Here is a 21,867-nt window from a genome sequence, read left to right as displayed (position 1 = left end):
TCTTTCCTTGGTCATTTGGTCAAATCCTGAAACAGATGTGAATGCTAATTTGCATATGCAAATTAGCCCATGTAGGAAGAACCCTTTAGAAAAAATGTTGCAATTTCCTTAATTGTGTGATCTAAACTCATGTGAATTTAAGGATTCAGATTGGTTTGGCCAGGCACATGGATGAATCCGAATCCTGCCAAAAAAGGGTTGCTTCAGATGAATCCTTCAGCCAAACACTGCCCCACAGGCTCAATAAATAATGACTGTTTATGGCATTTTACAGCAGCCCCCCTGGCATTTGCCAGAATCCACAGATAGCTATTCAGGACCTAGTGGAGTAATTCTCAGGGCCTCCATCAGGGGGTTGATGGGGTACAGTTGTGCCAAGCCCTGTGAAATCTTCAAGTGGTCACGCTGCAAAAGTTACACAAATTGCGTGAGTTATGTCTAAAGTTACGCCAAAACTTTAGAAGCACACAATAACTTTATGGAAGGCTGGAGCACTTAACCAAACTTGCTTTTATTTCTCTTTACAGTACACACAATTTCAGTAGGTTGTACTCTATATTTGTGTCCGGAGAAGAATTGAGACCTACTCTCTCCCTAAAAGAAGATGCTTCTTACCCTGTCACTAACATGCCAGCAGAGGCGTATCTAGATGTTACTGGGCCCCACAACAAATTCAATTTGGGGCTCCTAAAGTTGACCTATTCTATCAAGATATATTGAAATGGCACTATAATTAGGGCCTTATTGGACCCCTATGCACCTGGGGCCCCCTATAACCGCAGGGCCTGCTTCCTCTGTAGTTACACCCCTGACTACCCGAATGGCCAACCCTCTCAGTTTCCGGCTCCCTTTTACTGACTTTTCTTCAATGAACTTTATTGTTTAATGCTCTTGACAGGGATCTTTTCTCAATAGGCAGCCTTATCCAATACTGCCACCTACTGGTCACACTCGTTACCATTTAACCATTAACACAACAAAATTACATGTCATCTAGAAAACTACATAACTTGCTTAGAAACTTGCGTAAGAAGCAAAATGTAATAAAATGGTTTGGAACTGTTACCTAAGCCTGGCTCCCTGTTCTCCTGCTGATCTGGCTGACTACTTTGAGACTCCAAAAATGTAACAATAGTCAACTGTGCTTATCCCCAAAATTACACAAATTCCTGCACATGTGATGCCAATAAGAAAAGGAACATCACAGTGCATTGTGGGTTATTTAGTACCTGCATGCTGTCTATAAAGGTGGCCATACACGTTACAATTACAATCTTTCCTGCGACCATTCGTTACCTCCACTAATGTTCAGGGCTGAAACCTCATTTTGTACGATAATATCGGTACGTGTATGGACAGTTTAAGCTGTGGATAAGTTGTTACAAAATGTAACATCAATGTTTTAGCTCCCCCTCCCTGCCAGTATTTCAAATGATGCAGAAAGAAACCCGGTTTGCAGCTGGATTTCGGCATATAAAATGGTATTTATTCATACTTTTTGAAGGAACAGATTACAGTGATAGATATTTGAGGGGTTTCTGTGTTGTGTGGGGCTCTTCAACAGTTTTTTGTTCCGAAGCTGGCGTTCCCCTTTAACTATTCATTTTAACTATTTATATGAAATGCTTATTATAAAGGAACTTCAGCTGTTTATATTTCAAGCTTTTTACTGAATTATATCAGAGTCATCTACATTACATTTTCCGCAGTGGGAAGGGCTGATTATTGAGCCCTTACCCTTACACAACTTATAACTAATGCAAAAACGTGTTACTATCAAACAAACTTACATATAAACGCCACTGACCCCCAAAATAAAAGAATGCCTTATTAGCACATCCATTATTTTTACTATTTTCATGAGCTACTCTTGACTAGTTATTGGGCCCCTAAACTTATATAGTTACCATTACTTATGTAAAAACAAACTTCCATATCAAGAAATGACAGCACAGACAGAGCAGGGGCAGAAATGGGTTAAACTTTGGGCAAACTCCACAGACAGCTCTCATCCACTGGTGACCAATCAGATATTGTCTTTCTTCCCCGTAACTGCACTAATGGCACTAAATAAAGCGTATCCCTTACTGGCAGCTCTTGGTTGGTATTGTTACTCTAATATGCCTGTATCTTGTACGATAAAATGCTGGGAGAGAAAGAAGTCCTGAATCGTGAGAGGGGGGTGCCAAGAACCCCCCATATGTATTTATAACTGACAGCTCAGTCTCTACGGATTCCCCCTAGAACTGCGCACCCCTGTGGCTCAGTGAGTACATGGTACAAGCCAACTCCCGCCCCTGCTGCCTGAGTGCAAATCTCGGCGCTCGCTCCCGAGCGCTCCCCGCAGTGCCTGGACACGCCGGTCACCATGGAAACGCATTGCGGCCGTGCGGGGCGCGCTCTGTGGCACCGAGGTTCCCGTACCGTCATCGGAGGGCTTCGTGGACGCGAGTGACGCTGCTGTGTGGCGCTCATACACCGCGCCTGCTCTAGCCTTACATATTCTCCCTCAGCGCCGCAGCTTTGTGAGGGGGCGGCCATGGCCTCGGATACGGAATGGGTGCTGGAGAGTGTCCTGGGCTTCGTGAGTGGGCCCGTCTGGACGGTGCCAGTGTTGGAATTCATGGAGCAGAAGTGCTCAGGTGGGGACAGAGAGGGGTACATGGGAGGGAACCCCAGGCAGCGGCGGGACAGGGCTGAGATTAGAGGAGTAAATTCAATGGAGGCAATAGAGCAAGGACTAGTAACAGTGCAGAACTAACACTCTCACCAAAACATACTATCTGGGCTGGGTTCTTGGGGCAGATTGGGGGCGGGGCAGCTGCTACTGATGGTTATGTATAGCATGTCCCTGTATGTGAGGGCTGGGGCTTCTCTCTGACCTACCATATAGTATGGTGTGTGCTGTACCCCTCTAGCTGTCGCTTACATGGAATGTTCATCTTTTAAATGTTAATATGTTATAGAATATCCAGTTCTTAGCTACTTTTCAATTGGTCTTCATTATTAATTTGTTATGGTTTTTGAATTATCTACCTTTCCCCCTTCAGATGGGGGTTCAGTGACCCTGGAAAAGAAAAAACAATTTTTTTGAGGGACTACAATTTTTAATTTTCATTTTTATTATTCTTTTATTCTATTCAGTGCCTCTCCAATGTATATTCCAGTCTCTTATTCAAGGCTTTGCCTGGTTGCTAGGGTCACTTGTACCCTAGCAACCAGATAGCTGCTGAAATTCCAAACTGGGGAGTTGCTGAACGAAAAGCTAAATAATTTAAAAACCATAAAAAATAAAAAAAGGAAGACCAACTGCATATTGCCTCAGAATATCAATGTCTACATTATTCGAAAAGCAATTTAGATATGAAGCATCCCTTTGACTACAACTCTTAACTTTTTGGGCTTTTAGCCACCAATATGTGCCAGCAGCCTTAGGATCTAGAGCTCACTTTGCATGCCAATTACTTGCTTTATGTGATAAGTAACTACCAACTCAATCAGCTTATTCACTATCTTTTCTATTTTCAGTTTTTGATGATGAAGAGGAAAACAAGTTATCCTACACAGAGATTCACAATGAGTACAAAGAACTGGTAAATATTGTTTCCTCCCTGTTCCCTAACAATTTTATATCAAAAGAAATAAACAATATACAAAGCAGTCAAGCTATATTTATCAGGTAGAATTACAACTCTTATTGGGCTAATTTGCTGCAGATTAACACAGGGTGAGAATCAGCCCCTGTGCTCAGAACAGGCTTTCCATGTGTCCGCATTCAGAGCCAATGCATCAGCGCGGGTGCGATGGAGTTGATTACTGTGCCGAGATAAATACTCGTGTTTCAGCACCAAAATCCACTCCATGTGCACATCTGAAAAGCTGAAGCATCACATTTCTTTCCTTCTATTTTGTATACATGATCTTCTGTGTCAGACTTCCTTTTTTCAGAAAAAAAATTTCAAGGGCACTGCACGAGTCTGCTCAGTTTGCTACTCTCTCTCTCCCTCCCCTCTCTGCTGTAATCTGAGCTGAGAGCTGTTCCCTGCCTGCTCACTGCAGTCAGACCAAGCTAAAATGGCAGCTGCTATCTTACAGAAACAGAGGTTGCTTCTAGAACTGTTTACTTAGGCATGGTAAAGCATTCTGCAGAATAAATATAGCAGTCTAGCTTGCACTAATGTGACTAATCTGCTGACAATAAAATTACTGAGTAGCTTTCCTTCTATTTTAACAAATTGTCAAGCTTTATAAAAAAAAAAAAACTTTTAAGGCCGTTGCAGGAACCATGCAGGGCTGATATCAGAAATCAAGGGCCCCATACTAAGTTAGTAAGGCCCCTTCCCTCTAGTAAGCACAAATTATTAGCCCACTGTTCACCTGGGTACCCTGGTTGGAGAGCCCTGCCAACAAGTAAAATTAAAAACAAAAATGAATATCTGTGCCCCTGGCCACTCCCCAGTCAGTTATGCCAAAACCCTGCACTTTTTCAAGCCGTGAATTCTAATTTTCTGCCTTGGGGACCCTGACCACAGTTCCACATAGTTTGACTTTGGTTAAGATATAGGGATTACAAGAGGCAGTTGCAGAACTGAAGAAGGATGGAGGTTTACTGAGAAAAGGGACTGTGCGCTGAAAGGCGTTTTAACGGGATACTGACACCAGAAATTAAAACTATTACAACTATCATAACAATGTCTTTGTAAAAACTGTTGTGTGCCTCTGGCCTTGTGCATCACAGCACTCTGGTTTGGCACTAAACACATACTTCCTATTTCCTACTAACAATCATGCTTTGTCTGTATCTCATTTAAATGATTTAATTGAATTTCTGCAGGTAGAAACTCTTCTAACGCAACATCTAAATGAAGTGGGGATTAGTGAGGAGCAATTTCAAGAAGCCTGCACAGCTCCCCTTGCACATTCTGCAACACTTAAGGTATAGTAAGGCTAATGCCACACATGGCGTTTTATATACACCAGTGCTGTCCAACTTCTGTTGTACCGAGGGCCGGAATTTTTCCGACCTACGTGGTGGAGGGCCGATAATGGAAGCCAGTTTTGACCACTCCCCTTTTTAAAACTGCACCCACTTGAAACCACACCCATGTTATCACATGACCATACCCATATTAATGGTTGTAGTACAGCAAAAACCTGCCACACTCTGCCTTCCCTACCATGCCTGTGTGCCATACTCTGCCTTCCCTACCCTGCCTTTGTGTGTGCCATACTCTGCCTTCCCTACCCTGCCTGTGTGCCATACTCTGCCTGCCCTACCCTGCCTTTGTGTGTGCCATACTCTGCCTTCCCTACCCTGCCTGTGTATGCCATACTCTGCCTGCCCTACCCTGCCTGCGTGCCATACTTTCACTGTGTGTGCCATTCTTGGCTGGTTTGTGCCATACTTGGCCTGTGTGTGCCATACTCTGCCTGCCCTACCCTGCCTGTGTGCCATACTCTGCCTTCCCTACCCTGCCTGCGTGTGCCATACTTTCACTGTGTGTGCCATTCTTGGCTGGTTTGTGCCAAACTTGGCCTGTGTGTGCCATACTCTGCCTGCCCTACTCTGCCTGTGTGTGCCATACTCTGCCTTCCCTACCCAGCCTGTGTGTGCCATACTCTGCTTGCCCTATGCTGCCTGTGTATATGGCACACACAGGCAGCCTACAGTGACACAATGCTGGCACTGCTCCTACAGTCTGCACAATAACTATATATTAAAAAACGTTTTAATTGCAGTACCACCTCAGTATATGTTCTTTTTGTAGTGTGCAGGGTTTATTTGTGGGTTTCTACTGCTCCTGAGGTGTGAACAGGGGAACAATGGGGGTGATTACAGCCTGAGACTGAGGTGTGAACACTGCAGGGGGTGAACAATGCAGGTATTAAAAGGTGTGAAAAACACAGGGGATTACATTTTTAAACAATACAGAGGGATTACAGCCTGAATCTGAGGTGTGAGCCATGCAGGGGGGCAGTTAATCTCAGTACTGATACCATTTAAAGCTTACACAGGAGTAAGCCATCAAAGCAGCCAGACAGGTGGGGGGCCACACAGAGGGGGGTCGCGGGCCGCATGCGGCCCGCGGGCCGCCAGTTGGACAGCACTGATATACACCAATGCTTAAACCTTAAAGGACAAGGCAACTCAAAATATAATTTTTTGCCTAATAAAAGAAACCAAAATTCTAAGCAGCTTTGCAATATACATTTATTACAAGTTTGTAATGGTTTTTGAGTTATTTGTATTTATAATTGCTATTAGAAGCAGTGTTTGTCTGTCCTTTTCTATTCTCTGCCCTGGTGGCTCAGACTGTTGAAACAATGTAACAGAAGGCAGCAGCCTGACAGACCTGTATTGCTGGAAAGCAAGACCTTTGCAACATTGTTTAAAATGTAACAACCAGGAGTTCAGCAAATGCTGCTTTCAATAGCAATTACATTTACAAATTAAAAGTGCTACAATTTTTTAACTATTTCATATTGAAAAGTTGCTTAGTATTATGTTTTCTTTCATTATGCAAAACATTATTTTTGGGGTTGACATGCCCTTTAAGCTGATTCAAGCTGATATCACCCAGATGGTTTTCAACACTTTCCCAAACTCCATTGCAATTACAAGTGACTTTTTGTTCCCCATGTCGCATTGCGTCTTTGCATTCATGTAATTATGTCAGCTGCTTCATTAAGTAAAAAGCACTTCGGATTGTCTCGCATTGCTCGCCATGTATGTGTAATTATTTACCAGCATTATTATGAATCAGTGTCCCAGCAACTTTACCAACGTTATTATAAGGTAAGCAATCACTGGGGGGGTTCATAACATTTTAGCACCCCCTTCCTTCTCCTTTAAGGCCAAAGTCTAAGGTGTTTTGGAGGCAGGAGGAGAGAAGTGGATTTCCACACTGAGAAGTGCAGCTTCTCAGAGTGGAGCAAAGATCGGCCCAAAAATGTAGCTGCACTCGGGCAGAAGCTGTGCCAGTCAGGGAAGCTATATGGAGCTGCGGAAGAGATAGCGGATTTGATTCTTTGTCTTTATTTTGTAGGCAGGCAGAGCCAACGCTTAATGTGACTTTGGCCTTGAAGGAAAATCTTGAGTAAAAAGCAGCACATATTTTTTTAAACCGCTCTTTCCAACTAGGATTTTAAACTTGGCTTTGCATTTATTACAGAGTGGTATGTATACACATATGATTTTACACACCTTAAATATTCTTGATAGTGTACTGGTGTTTAAAATAAGGGTTCTTCCATTTTTATAGGACAAACAACTGCCAGTGTTTGTGCAACCCTATGGGAAGCATTGTTTGTTACTGCAGCTGATAATCTGTAAGCTTGTATTGTAATATATCTTCTGTCCAGGGCCAAACTTGCAATCTGTGGGTTTTGGAAAATGTCAAAGAGGCTGCTCTAAGATGCCATAGGCAGTCACTATTTTTTTTTTTTTTTTTTTTAAAGGTTGTTTTTTTATTGGTTTTTATAACAATAGAATAGGATAGAAAGAAAAGGGAGAGAAAAGGAAGGTAAGAAAGGGATTGGAGAGTAAACAGTTAGGCAGTCACTTTTTAGTAGGCTGGTGTGAGGATGTTTAGGCCTCTGTGTACTGGAAATTCCAGGGTCTGTTTTTGGGTCTTAGTCCAGACCTGCTTCTGTCTGCCATCATTATGCAGCAAGGCATCTCCCACAAACGAATTACGTTTTTAATGAGCTGAAAGATCTCTGCAATAGATGCATTTTGACAGAAAAAATGATGTATAGCCCAGCTGAGGGGCAGGCCACTCCAGTTAACTGAGCTACATGTAGCAGTACAGCAGCGCATCTGTGTGTCTGTTACATTTCAGTAATAGTTTTTTTTTGCTGCAGACTATTTTGCAGCCTGTTCTGGCTGTGGAAGATTTTAAGATCTTTAAAGCGATGATGGTGCAGAAAAACATTGAACTACAACTACAAGCAATTCGAATAATACAAGAAAGAAATGGTAACACATAACTTTATTATATAGATAGTAACTGGGTATATCATTCATAAAAGAAAAAGACATAGAGAAAAAGGGGAAAAAATGGAAGGGGTGGGAAGAACAGGTACCCCTGGGGCAGTAGAGGAAAGCAAAAAAAGATATGTTGATACAAGGATGCTGGCATCAATTAAACCTATGTGTATATGCCGTTACCTCTGACATCTACCATACCTGTACCATATGTAGATCTTATCCAGCATCTCCATATCAATGTTTCCTTGGTTTTATTCAGAAAGGTAAAACACTGTATATTGTGAAACAGCCAGTATAAGGCAAAGGTCCATTTGGCTAGAGCTGGGCTGTATGACCAAAAATGTATATCACGGTATTTTTCAAAATTATATCGGTGTCACAGTATTTGACGGTATTTTTTTTTCCATGCATGATTAGGTGTTAACCCCATTTCCTAATAAATTAGAGAATAATTACTGCAGTATTGAAAATCAGAGTCAGGCAAGCGAAGGATTGGCAACAGAAAGTCGTAAGGTAAATCAGGCAGGCTTAGTTTCCCAGGCAAGGCCGCAGACAACATAGCACAGGAGGAGGCGTTTGATAGCTTTAAATACCCCCCACGCATGCGCAGAACCGGCGCCGTCAGCGCGTCACGGACATGCACGCTTTGACATGTATGTGCGCTTTGACGCACGCGCACCTGGACGCGCGTGCGCAACGTCCCACGGACAACGGGACGCACACGCACACGCGCATGCAAGGAGGCGCGCAAGACCGGGCCGCACGGGTGAGTACCCTGACACCCCGGTATTGCGGTATCTGAAAAATGAATATAGTTTTTAAAAAAAACACCGGTATTTGGTATTAAATGGTATATCGCCCAGCCCTACATTTGGCTGCAGAGAGAATTTTTTCAGAGAGATGATGACCCTCTTTATAAAGGTCCGGAACTAGAAAAGGGAATGATAGCACCTAGGGGAACTTATAAATAATAATATATTCACAGAATGCTTATCTTTCATTCAGGTGTGCTCCCGGATTGTTTGCAGCATGGCAGAGATATTATTTCTGACCTTGAACAACAAGAGATGAAACTGGTATCAGAAGCACTCAGGTAAAGTCATTTGACTGCAGTAGCTAAAATGTACAAAATATGCCTGTATATCATTATAATCGCACGTATTTTCCCCAGTATTAACTTATAGTATGGCATTAACAGCAGAGTTCCTCAGACAGTTATCATTTGGTCATATTTGTTATTGCATGTAAATTGTTCCCTATTAGGAAGTCCTATAAGTCAAAAGCCAAATGAAAAGTTGCTTATAAATGGCTTACCTGTACCATACAAAAAGCAGACGCAAAGGGGAACTTTAACTTTTTTCTAAACTATAACCTAATATTTGGAAATGATTGAGCTGTTTATTTTATAATGTTACAAGTTTGTTATTGGCTGATGGAGTAATTATTTACAAGGCAGCTGTTAATCTTCAACAGTGATGTTTACAAAAGAGATGTTTTATGGGTTGAAATTCCTGATCTGATTATATTTATGTGTCACTGGTATCCAAACTGTGTGGCGTTTGTGTTAAAGGGGAAGTCTGGCTTCTGAACCAACATTTGTTAAAGAGCCCCACACAACACATAAACCCCTAAAATACCTATCTCTGTAACCTCTTTCTTCAAAAAGTATAAATACAGTTTTTATATGCTGAGATCCAGCTGCAGAACAGTTCTTCTCTTTCTGCATCATTTGAAATCCTGACAGGGGAGGAGGGACAAAAACACTGATGTTACAAATTGTAACAACTTCTCCACAGCCGGCAGGAACTACATAACCCACAATGCATTGCACTGTGATGTTCTTTTCCTTATTGACATCACGTGTGTAGGGAATTGTGAGATTTGAAGAATGCAGGCTGAAGGCAGTCTGATGACAGTTGACTATTGTTAGATTTTTTTTTTTTAAAGTAGGCAGCCAGATCAGCAGGAGAACATGGGGCGGGGCTTAGGGAACTGTTCCACACCATATTATTACATTAAATGTCATGAAAAGGCTGCTTTTTTTAATTAATGTATATTGCAAAATTGCTTGAAATTATGTTTACTTTGTAAAAGGCTTAAGTTGTGGAGTTTTTCTTTAAATGAATGTGCTTTCTGTGTTGTTCATTTTCCTTTACCCAGAGTCTCTGTTTACATTGCTGTTTTACATTTTTGCACAGCCTTTTGTTTATACATATTCCATGTTTCTGCTTTGTGGTACATATTAAAATGATACTACCATGTTCTAGTTTTTATAGGATTGAGTCCCTGTAACTTTAAAACCATTCTAAATGCTCTCTTCCCTCCCTTAGCTGCTTCACATAGCCTTGATACTGTGCATTGGAGTAGTATAAAAATCTCATTATATTGGTGCTTTGGCTTATCAGATCTTTGATTGGAACCATCAACCCAGGCAGCCAGGAATATCCACACCAGAAGAGACAAAGCTTTTTTTACACACACACATAGATAAATGTAATATTTCTCAGTTGTGTCATTGATTTCTTATGTCTTATGTTACTGAATACTATCCATGGTGTCTGTTTGTTGATATATATTGTAATTAGAGCGGAAAATCATTTATTTATTAATTTTGGTTCTCAATAGTTTTAAATCAGTTATGTACTGGGCATTTCCTGTTTGTAGAGCAGCAGATAGAACAAAATAAAGCTTCCTAAATAGCTCCTATAGGTAGAGAGTGTCAAGAACACCAAATGCAGGATGTGTGGCATAGTGTAGGCCTCTCCTAGTGTATTGTGTAAATGTGAGAGAGCTTTAATAGTATGCTGTACTTGTGCAGGAACTGATGTGAATGATGAGCAATATCTGTACTGTGCTTCATAAATGGTAGCACTATATAAAGGATCATTGAAATAAACATACCTGAATGTGTCTGCTCTGTGATCAGAGGTCTGCTGTGGATCTATTCCATAATGTGCAATAGACATTCAACAGAAAGCAATTTCTTTCAGAGAGCAGCTTAAGCCTTTGATTATGTACAGAACAGTGGGGATGTACTACTGTGAGAGAGACATTCTGATCCCCATTAGCAGCAGTCTAGCCAAGTGCATTCTAGTGTATGAGTCTGTTTAACCCTGAGACAGACTAGTGATCTAATATTGATGACAGTGCAGGTGATGCTATCTGCAAATGACCAGCTCTGCACCCCATATGTTCTAAACAGCAGTTTTCTCTCTTACAGGTTATCAAAGGAAGAGTATGAGCGGGAGCAGCTACGGAGGAGTGCAAAGGTGAAGGCTAATATAGATGTATTATAGTCCCAAGGGTTCAGCAAAAATAACATTTGTGAATCTGATCTGAAAATGACCCGTGTTCAGTTTCTCCCCTCAATTGATTTATTTTTTACTGAAGTGTTAATGTCATTTATCCTAACTGCACAGGAATTGAATCTCACTCTTGGGGAACATTCTGAAAACAAACAGTCGAGTGGCAGTGAGAGAACACCAAACAATACTGGTACGACTTAAAGGGAGACAGTACTGACCAGTTATGTGTACTGAACACAATTAATTTGCACTTTAATGCTACATTTTTCTTCAATTTTTTATGTAATAAGCGTTACATAATTTTTTTTATTGATTAAGGTCACTCTTCCTCAAAGGGACTTAGTTGCACCACAGCTTTGTACAAAGTCAGCCCAGCCTCATATGTACTAAAGATATATCACAATATTTATGTGAACAATTAGGAACTAGACTTAATTGAAATCTAGCCCTAATATAGTCTGTAAAGTAGCCCTTCTTGCCCCTTTATTCATAATCATCCACATTAAGGTTACAGTTTTACATTTCCCTTTTAAGGGCCATACATGAAGTTCCTCTCTGTACAGGCTGTCCGCAAAATAAGGGTAATCACAAAGGGGGTGTTTAACCCCTGCTGCTGCCTGGTGGGAAATGGTGGTGGTCAAAACACCTGATAACCCTGTCACTGCGTTCAGTGTTAATTAACTAAAAGCATCATGTTTGTCCACATCATTTGCACTTTGGCTTTGTGCATATGCATTACAGGCAGCTGTCCTAAATTTGAAGAAGCACTGGTGATGAGGAAGGCCTGCGTGTGTACCTGTATAGCATTGCAGGGAGAGAGAATATGGGGCAGAAGGGGGATGGAGACTGCTCATATTTAAAGAAGGGGGATTGTAAGTTAAGTGTTGTGGATCATGGGGTATGAAAGGAATTGATTTATCAAGCATTTAAAAGGTCTTCTTGCGGTTGTTGACTCAAGGCTGAAACTGACCGCAGACCGCTGTCATGCCTTCATAGAATCTCGGGAAAACAAATGAGAAGGGAATTTGTTTTGCACTCCTTTAATATCCAAGTGTGTTGGGATGTGTAACACTTGCATTTTATAGATGCTTATGCTTGTAAATTGTTTATAATAGAACTTCCGGTTAAGACTCAAAAAGAAGAAAAGCAGCCAGTGAATATGCTGGAAAGTCCTTATAAAGAAGTTTCCATAAAATTAAAAGAAATGAGCAACACAGAAGCAGCAGAGGCCTGGCTGGAGCAAGCAAGGAAAGAGGCCGGTATCCTCAGTTCAGTTACAGTAAGTACTTGTTTGTGCTTTACGTATATTACCTGAAAGCCTCTTAACACCCAGGCCCAGCTTCTACAAATAAAGAAACACGTTAAGCCGCCTTCTGAACTGTAAATCCCGAAAAACTCCCAAACTGGGATTTAAATGTAAGTAAATATTGATCCATGGAGATAATGCCGAAATAAATCGGGTCTAGCGTGGAAAGCTCTGCTGATTTATTGCCTGTTTTGTTAACATAACCTGAATTGTTTTTCACATTTAAAGTGTATAGTATCATTGCTTTCTTGTTTTTAGCTTGACAGCGCTCAGAAATGGGTTTGGCTTTATATAATATATCTTTAAGGATTGAGGTAAGCTGGCCATACACAGGCAGATTTAAGATGGCAATTTGGCTCCTTCAAGACCAATTTGGCATCTTATCTGGGCCCTCCGCAATAGATATTTGCCTAAAAATCAACTAGATATTTATCAGACAGGTTTTAAAATTCCACTGGGGTCTGAATTGGCTTCTGATATGATCTGATTGTTTGCCCAAAGGCCAAACACTGGATCAGCCTGATATGGCCTAGTATAAAGGTGGCCATATTTGGCAAAGATCCGCTTATTTGGTGACCTAGCTAGGTGTATGGCCATCTTTACACAGGGCTATTTAATTTTGCAATAATGAATTTAGCTGGCTGGATACAGTTTTCTGTTGTTAGCAAGATTCAGTCAGAGTAGCTAGAAAGCTATAGGCTATACAAAACACCAATCAAAATGAAATTGAAGTACAGTGTCATTAATTTCCAAAAGACTCATGTCCTCTACCTCCATGTGTGGCTGAAAGCACTGAGACAAGTAGCCACACATTATGCAGCCTGGTGACATTGCATGGTGTCTGGTGTCTTGCATGGAAAATTGGATATTTAATTGGTCAGTGCTATTTCAATTTATTCTGTGCAGAACTTATCACAAGCAGAAAAGGAACAGCTTCAGAAAAGAGCAGAATATCTCAGAAGGCGAAGGGAAGAGCTGCTGGCGAAGAAACAGGAATCAAAGAAAATGGCACAGAATTCGGAAGAACATGAAGAAAAAGCAACATGCTCGAAACAGGTAAGCAGGCTTATACTTTAAAGGGACAGTAAACTCAGTTTATCTGACCCCAGCATTAGAAGGGTTAATTCGAGCAAGGCAAAGAAAGTGAAAGCAAAACTATGCGGGATCATAATTTACACAGCTATAAATATAAAAAATGCCCATACTCCATGCCATGATATATACCACCAAATTAATTGTTATAATATTTGTTTATGTATTTAGAATAGTTTCCAGAGGTCTCATACAAATAAAGACATCTAGAGCAAGAAATTACTGCCTGTGCTCTGTGGCAAGATCATTGGGCATCCAACACTAACAGTACAAATACAGATATATTGACAAACTTAGGATCTTGTTTCCCAGTGCTACAGGTGCAAGTATTGAACTCCTAAAGGTCACTAAATTGCACCCCTTAGGGCCCATACAAGAAGCCAAAAGCAGCAGGAGTTAAACAGGGCTTCCAAGTGCTTTGTTTCCCACAGAGGTTACCAGCTTAATTATTATGAATGTTGCATGGACCAGTGGTATATGCTGCCCACCTTTCAGCCCTTCTCTGTGTGGCACTGCCAAAGGCTGATTCCCCATCCTTAAACAATTAATTCATCCTAACCATAAGGGCTCTGGTACACGGGGAGATTAGTCGCCCGCGGCAAAACTCCCTGCTCGCGGGCGACTAATCTCCCCGAGTTGCCTTCCCCCTGCCATCCCACCGGCGAACATGTAAGTCGCCGGCGGGATGGCAGACGCGGCGATTTCGGAAAATCGCCGAAAAAGCCTCGCGAGTCTTTTTCGGCGATTTGCGTGAAATCGCCGCGTCTGCCATCCCGCCGGCGACTTACATGTACGCCGGTGGGATGGCAGGGGGAAGGCAACTCGGGGTGATTAGTCGCCCACGAGCAGGGAGTTTTGCCGCGGGCGACTAATCTCCCCGTGTACCAGAGCCCTAAAACTGTAAGCCTTAGGGTAAGAGCTCAGGTTAGGGTGGATAATGCAGGGCAGCTGACTTAACAGACAGTAAGTAGCATGGAGGAGGGGTAACGACAGAGATAGCCCTCCTCAGCTCTGACAATGACTCAAAATGATGGAGAGGGAGGAGACCGCAATAAAGATGTTTCAAGATGAATGGTGTGAAGACCGGAGGACTGAGGGCCCATTTTGGGGTTAGGGAGTATAAAAATGTGTTGGCAATACAAAGATCTGACTGGAGTGTTCTACGTGGGGTAAAGGGCAAGTAAAACAGGGTTTTGTTCCACCTGATTTGTTTACACTTTGTAGTAGTTAATGCTATGTAATCTGTATATGTGAAATAAATACCTTTCGGTTTTTGTTGCTGCACAATGTTGCCGCTTAATAATAATAATACACCCATTAAAATCCCCATTGCCAATCAGCTTGTGCCACAGAAGGGAATATGTGGAAGAAGCAGCACAAGTGCAGAGAAGCAAAGAGATTACAATAATTCAAAACTCACCTTCCTGGAAATAACTAATCCAATCCTTTAAACTCATTTCACCCTGCTTAACTACTTATCCTTCCACACCATAATCTATATTTACCTAAAGTTTCATCTCCTTCTGTAAGCTCGCGCAGCTCGTGCCCATGACTTTTGCTGTGTTGCCTTTGACTGCCGCTTGTTCTGTACTGTGGCTACAGGACAAAATGTTGGAGCAGATTTCTGAACTTAAAGGAAAATGCTAGAGGCCTGTTGATGCTGCTGCTGCTGCTGCTATTGCTGATGTTTAAGAGCCATGGCATTGTGTATTGTGAATGCTGCTACTTATCTAAGATTGTTTGTTTGCATTTCATTTTCATGGGAAGCATTGTGTACCCAGGTCAACTGGAAGCTTGTATTCCCCCCACCTCCCCAAGATAAGCCATTTTTTTGCCCTGATCTGGTTGATCTGCCTTTAGACTGACGTTCCTTCTAGTTTTGCGCGAGTCCTTGGGTCAGGCTAAAGGCACAGGTAGCGGGGACAGGGCAGGGGGCATAATGTGTCAGTGATCTGGGTTGGGTTTTAAGTCCGGCTTAGGAGCAGGTCTATCCCAGTTAATATGGATACTGGAGCAACCAACCAGACTCCGCCATGCAGTTGCCATTTTGTGTGGCATTAGTGCATTAGCGTCAGTGATCATTTTATGTCTGCTGCAGATGTTTTAATTGGGCAGAAATACCCCCAAATGAATACTTCCTTGCCCTAGGTTACTTGGATTGGACTGTATTCCTTCTGATGCTGAGAGAAACCTTCTTTTCTAATCCCTCCATATAGGAAATGACAGAAGAAGAAAAGAAAAGTTTGCAAAGAAGAAAACGGCTAGCGGAAAAGCTGAAGGAGGAAGTGATTTTATCATGTGAAAAGTCTGGCTCCGCCTCTTGAGTCTCCTAAATGATTGACCCCATTGCCAAAGCTACTCGTATATTTTTGTATGCCTTAAATACATATTTAGAGCTGCTTGGGTTGGAAGAGGTTAATATCACCAAATGGTTGCCTGGGACAGATGCATGTTTTGTACATACACTAGAGCAAGGGTCCCCAAATTTATTTTACCGGAGAGCCACATTCAGATATAAAAAGAGTTGGGGAGCAACACATACACGAAAAAAGTTCTTGGGGTGCCAAATAAGTGCTGTGATTGGCTAACTGGTTGCCCCTAAATGGACTGGCAGCCTACAGGAGGCTCTGTTTGACCTTACACTGGGGTTTTATGCAACCAAAACTTGCCTCCAAGCCAGAAATTAAAAAATAAAACCTGGCTTTGAGGCCCCTGGGAGCAACATCCAAAGGGTTGGAGAGAAACATGTTACTCACGAGCTGCTGGTTGGAGAGTAGAGACAGGGTGTAGAGACAGAAGAGAAATGATGAGTGGATGCGACTATGAAAATGAGCTTATTGGTACCTGTGCTCTAGTACTGCTGGCAAGTTACAAGGGGGTTATATAGCTTGCACTTCTGTTTACATTAAAGCCAAAGTCTTTCTCCTGTTTAGGGCAATGTCACAATAAAACCACAAATAAATGACTTGTTTAAAGACAAAATTGTCTCTTGTTGACCTCCTGTCTATAACAGTGACACACAAACTGTGCCTCTCTGCCTGTCACTGCCCATAATATTTGGAAATGTCAAGTGCCCTATTGTTTGCCCACAGAACTAGGACCAGGTAAAAATTGGTGTCGAAAGACTCAAGCCAAGGTCTGTCTGTCACATGAATCACATGGTGCTTTCCATTCATTGGTATTCTAAGCTGCGGCAGGAGGAGACGGCATTTGTCTGCCATTGTTTATTGCCAGAGGGCGTATTTGTTGCTAAATACAGTGTCACACGTGGTGTTTCACACATAATTGTTTGACAAAATGTATTTTCATTCTGTGATGGATACATTTAAAGCAAGTCCTCTTACCCTCTCACTGTTACATTACTTTCTGTATAGTGTAGACCAGCGATCCTCAACTTGGAGAGCAACACAAGCACCATAAAAGTTCATGGAGGTGCCAAATAAGGGCTAAGATTGGCTATTAGGCAGCCGCTATGCACACTATCAGCTTACAGGGGGCTTTATTTGGCAGGAAATCTTGTTTTTATTCAACCAAAACTTGCCCCCAAGTCAGGGATTCAAAAATAACTACCTGGTTTGGGGGCACTGAGAGCAACATCCAAGGGGTTGGTGAGCAACATGTTGCCCCTGAGCCACTGGTTGGGGATCACTGACGTAGACAGTTTGCAGTTGGTTTCTGACTTATTTAACACTTTGTTCAGCTGCACTCCAGTTTGGCATTTCACCAGTGTTTGTAGTGTTCTGAGTGAGAGATTGGAAAATGAATAGGAGAGGGCTGAATAGAAAGATAAGGAATAAAAAGAAGCAATAATGTTGTAGCCTCACAGAGCAACAGCTTCTTGCTGCCAGAGGTCAGTGATTTCCGATAGCCAAATACCATTTAAAATTGCAAACTGGAAAGCAGCAGAAGAAGGCAAGTAATTCTAAATCTGTAATACTTGAAGCCCAAATGGACTGCTGGGAATATTACCAACACCCCTTAGGCTGTTTAGTGCAATTAACCCCCCTCCCCTTGTTCATGTTGAAGTGATGGATTCTGGGACTTACAGAGAAACGGTCATATGGACACTATTTTTTTTTTTTTTTGATGACATAAAAATTTATATCTAACTATATAAATTTAGACAGGTTATTTATATATGTCCTTTAGTTTCTGGCCCCGACAGCCCACAAGGAGGTGGAGACAGTAATAAGGCGATCAAACTAAAGCAGAAAGGCATCTACCATCATGCACCTAAATGAACTGCTAAGTAATGCAGTGTTTATGTGAGGAGGCAGCAGCCCCAGTTACATCGTTAGAACCAGAGATACTCAAGCAGCAGAGGCCAGCTAAAATCCTCTGTACATATACAATTAGAGGGTATAGTGAGCACACACCATACAGGGCAGAGAGTGCTGCACTAAATACTTTAGGTAGTGGAAGGTGTGTGTAATACAAAACATTCCTGGTTTAGCATCCTGTCTGAGCCCCTCAGCCAATGCCCCCCATGATATTGTGTCAGTATTAAGGCTCTTAGCCAGATGTTTATTCTGAACTTGATACCCTGTAGTTTCTATAGGAGTGTGGGTGTGCTTGTATCTTCTCCCCAGTCTGCTGCAAGTTAAACATATGAATAAGTAGCATGATCCATGTTCAACTGAAGGAAAGGAAGAATTCCACAAGGTCTAAAGGTGGCCATAGCGGATCTTTTCCCTATATCCGATATTGGGCTAATTCAGTTGTTTGGCCCTGGGGCCAAATGATCGTATTAGAACGGGGGGGTATAGGCGCCATTGGTTTGAGGACTGCATGAATGAACCAATGCAGCCCCCTATCCAATGGAAAAATCAAATCTGCCAGATTTCAGGCCAGATGTCGGTCGGGCAGGCCTGTCGTTTGTGCTCATACACGGGCAGAAAAGCTGCCGAATTGGCCTGTGTATGGCCACTATATGTGCCCTGCCCCCAGCGGACAGAGATTAAATACACATGTAGGGCCAGGGGAGAATGTTCTGACCATACAGTCATAAAAGGGTCTGTATTTATTACTAAGCAGCACTAGCGTTTGGGTAATTACTTGTACTCTAACCACATTAACCCTTTAGGCAGCTGCGCTCCAGGCGTTTGTTGAGGACACAAACATCTAAAGCTGGCCATACACGTGGCGATCTGACGATGACCGATGGTCGCACGAAACATCGTCAGATCCGCCACACACCATTCAGGGCTGAATCAGCAGGTAAGGAGGTAGAAACAATAGGATTTCTACCTCCTTCTGCCGATTCAGCTCTGAAGGGAGATTTTGGTCAGACGCCTTCTATGGTGCCCAATCAAAATTTTCAAACTGGTCCGATCGGCGAGTCGGCCGATATCAGCAGGTTCCTGCGATATCGGTCGACTCGCCGACATACCATACACGCACTGAATATCGTACGAAACGAGGTTTCGTACGATATTATCGGTGCGTGTATGGCCACCTTAAGGGTTTCACCTATCCAATACCATTTGCAATACCAAGAGCAAGTCTGTTTCTATAACGTGATTTCAGTACGTGCTTCAGCATCTCACCTGTGTGCACTAACCTTTCCCTTCTGTTACCATCTCCCCGCTCCCCCCTTACTCACCCCCAAAGTATGGCACAGGGATTTCCGAGGTACCTCTCTAAACATGGTTCAGCCACCCTCTTGGGGCTCAGTCCAGCTGCGGGCAGAAACTACTAATATAGATATACTTTAAATATAATAAAGTATTTTAATACTTACTAATAATACAATACTTACTAATAATACTTATAAATATAATAAAGCATTTTCGACAATTCTAAGAAACTTTTCAATTGGTCTTAATTTTTGTTTTTTTAATTTTTTTAAAAATTTTTACTGTTAGTTTTTATTACTTATCTTTGTATTAAGGCCCTCTTGTATTCATGTTCCAGTCTTTTATTCTTATCAGTGCTTAGTTGCTAGGGTAATCTGGACCCTAGCAACCACATAGCTGCTGAAATTACAACTGGAAAGCTGCTACATTTAAAGCTAAATATTTCAAAGGCTACAAAAAAAAATGAAGACCAATTGCAAATTGTCTTAGAATATCCCTCTCTATATTAAACTAAAAGGTAATTTAAAGGTAAACCACCCCATTAAAATAAAGTACATTGTTTAATACTAATGAAATTCAATGTAAAACAGTGCCAATCTAAAATGTGTTTATTTTTCTATCCTTTCATATAAATAGAATTCCATGTAAAATTAGCTCATAATTCTACCCTTTAATATAAAATATACCACTATGCGTGGTTGGTTCATTATTCTATCAATATAAATTTTGTAAAATCTGCTCAATTTTATCCTTCAATGTATAAATTCTATGTAGAACTTGCATTATTCTATCCTTTTGCATAAATTCCATGTGAAATTCGCTCATAATTCTATCTCTGTCAGTCAATGTAAATACAATTCCATGAGTGGTTTGTGACTTATTGCTCTATCCTTCAATATAAATAGAATTACACGTGAAATCTCAAAATTCTATCCTTCGATATAAATTCCATTTAAAACTTGCATTATTCTATCCTATGGTATAATACGTTTCCATGTGCAATGCGCTAATTATTCAATCCGTTAGTATAAATACAGCTCCATGTAAAATTCCCATTTCTCTCTCCTTCGGTATCAATAAAATTCCATGTGAAATCTGCTCCTAATTCTATCCTTTGATGTAACTAACACTTTGATGTTTGCTCATTATTCTGTCCTTCAATATAAATTCATGTGAAATTTGCTCATTACATGATACAATTGTAAAATGAAAATTAAGGCCAAGCAGTGCAGCGAGACTAAACGCCTTTCACTCAGCTGCACTTTCACTATGATAATTTAATATTATGGCTGAAATTAACATCTTTGGTGCAAATTAAGTGTTGTAACAAAAATGCACTGCCATGGAGTTACTGGGTTCAAGTGACTCCTATACGGGGCTTAGTTTTGCTACCAGTTTAGATTGTCAAGATGCAGAGAGAGAGGTGGGATCTGAACTAGTGCAGCTCAAGCCCCGCCAGGTGAGGGCACATAATCCCACCCCCTTTAGTTAAAAACAGGCCAACCCCACCCTTCCACAAGACATGCATAGAAGATTAGAAGGTTTAGACCTTGGGACATGGCTGGGTAGTGGGTTGCATGGACTTGGCACCTTTGGGCAGTAGGAAGAGAGAGCTTGTGTGTGTGTGGGTACAGGCGAAAGCAGTGAGGGCTACAGTTTAAGAATTCAATATTTTACTTAAAAATGTCGATTAACCAGTGCGTATGACTGACAAATAAAGCTCACTTTGGGACTCAAACACCTGTCTACAGGGCTAAGAAAGGCAACTACACTGAGGGTGCTAATTTGTTAGTAAATAAAATCACTCATCTTGGATGACGGGCCAGGGCTCCTTTAACATACCCATCAGGCCATGGTACTTTTCAGTCGAACCCCACTCTGCCATCTTTGCCTATATTCCCAGTGTTTGTGCACATCCCTGGGCCAGCACCGTGCTAACGTCAGCAAAATCACTATACAAACTGGCAACTCCCGGTACAGCTGCTTTTTGTTATCCTTTAAGTGTAAATTGTCATCTAGCACCATATTTTTTTCAAAGTGCCAATTGGAGATCACGAAGGGAGCAGTGCAGCTGCTTTGTGTCCCAATTAAAGGAAAACTATACCCCCAGAATGAATACTTAACCAACAGATAGTTTATATTATATTAAGTGGCCTATTAAAGAATCTCACCAAACTGGAACATATATATCAGTAAATATTGCCCTTTTACATCCTTTCCCTTGAGCCGCCATTTAGTGATGGGCTGTGTGGCACCTCAGAGATCAGCTGACAGGAAATAATGCAGCTCTAACTGTATCAGGAAGTAGTGTGAGTAAAAGACAGAACTCTGTCCATTCATTGGCTGATGGGGCCTAGCATGTATGTGTGCCTTGGCTTGTTTGTGTGCACTGTGAATCCTATGATCCCAGGAGGCGGCCCTTAATTCTTAAAATGGCAATTTTCTATTTAGGAGTACCCAATAGCACATACTAATAAAATAGTATATTTATGAAAATGGTTTATTTAGCTGAAGCAGGGTTTTACATATGAGCTTGTTTATGCAATATATTTTTCTAGAGACCTACATTATTTGGGGGTATAGTTTCCCTTTAATGGC

General features: G+C 41.6%; 1 protein-coding gene across 1 annotated transcript; it reads left to right on the top strand.

Moving 5' to 3' along the window:
• Positions 1-2,359: 2,359 nt before the first annotated feature.
• Positions 2,360-16,675, top strand: cfap36 (cilia and flagella associated protein 36). Its single transcript, NM_203760.3, is given in 10 exon segments — positions 2,360-2,642; positions 3,529-3,593; positions 4,835-4,936; positions 7,864-7,978; positions 8,996-9,083; positions 11,211-11,259; positions 11,410-11,485; positions 12,411-12,574; positions 13,508-13,657; positions 15,910-16,675. Coding segments are annotated over 10 exon segments (1,020 nt in total). The 5' UTR covers positions 2,360-2,539; the 3' UTR covers positions 16,018-16,675.
• Positions 16,676-21,867: the final 5,192 nt, after the last annotated feature.

The sequence above is a fragment of the Xenopus tropicalis genome, chromosome 5 (assembly GCF_000004195.4).
Source record: "Xenopus tropicalis strain Nigerian chromosome 5, UCB_Xtro_10.0, whole genome shotgun sequence".
NCBI lineage: Eukaryota > Metazoa > Chordata > Amphibia > Anura > Pipidae > Xenopus > Xenopus tropicalis.
Note: the sequence above shows the minus strand (reverse complement) of the source record. Positions and strands in the feature narration are given on the sequence as shown.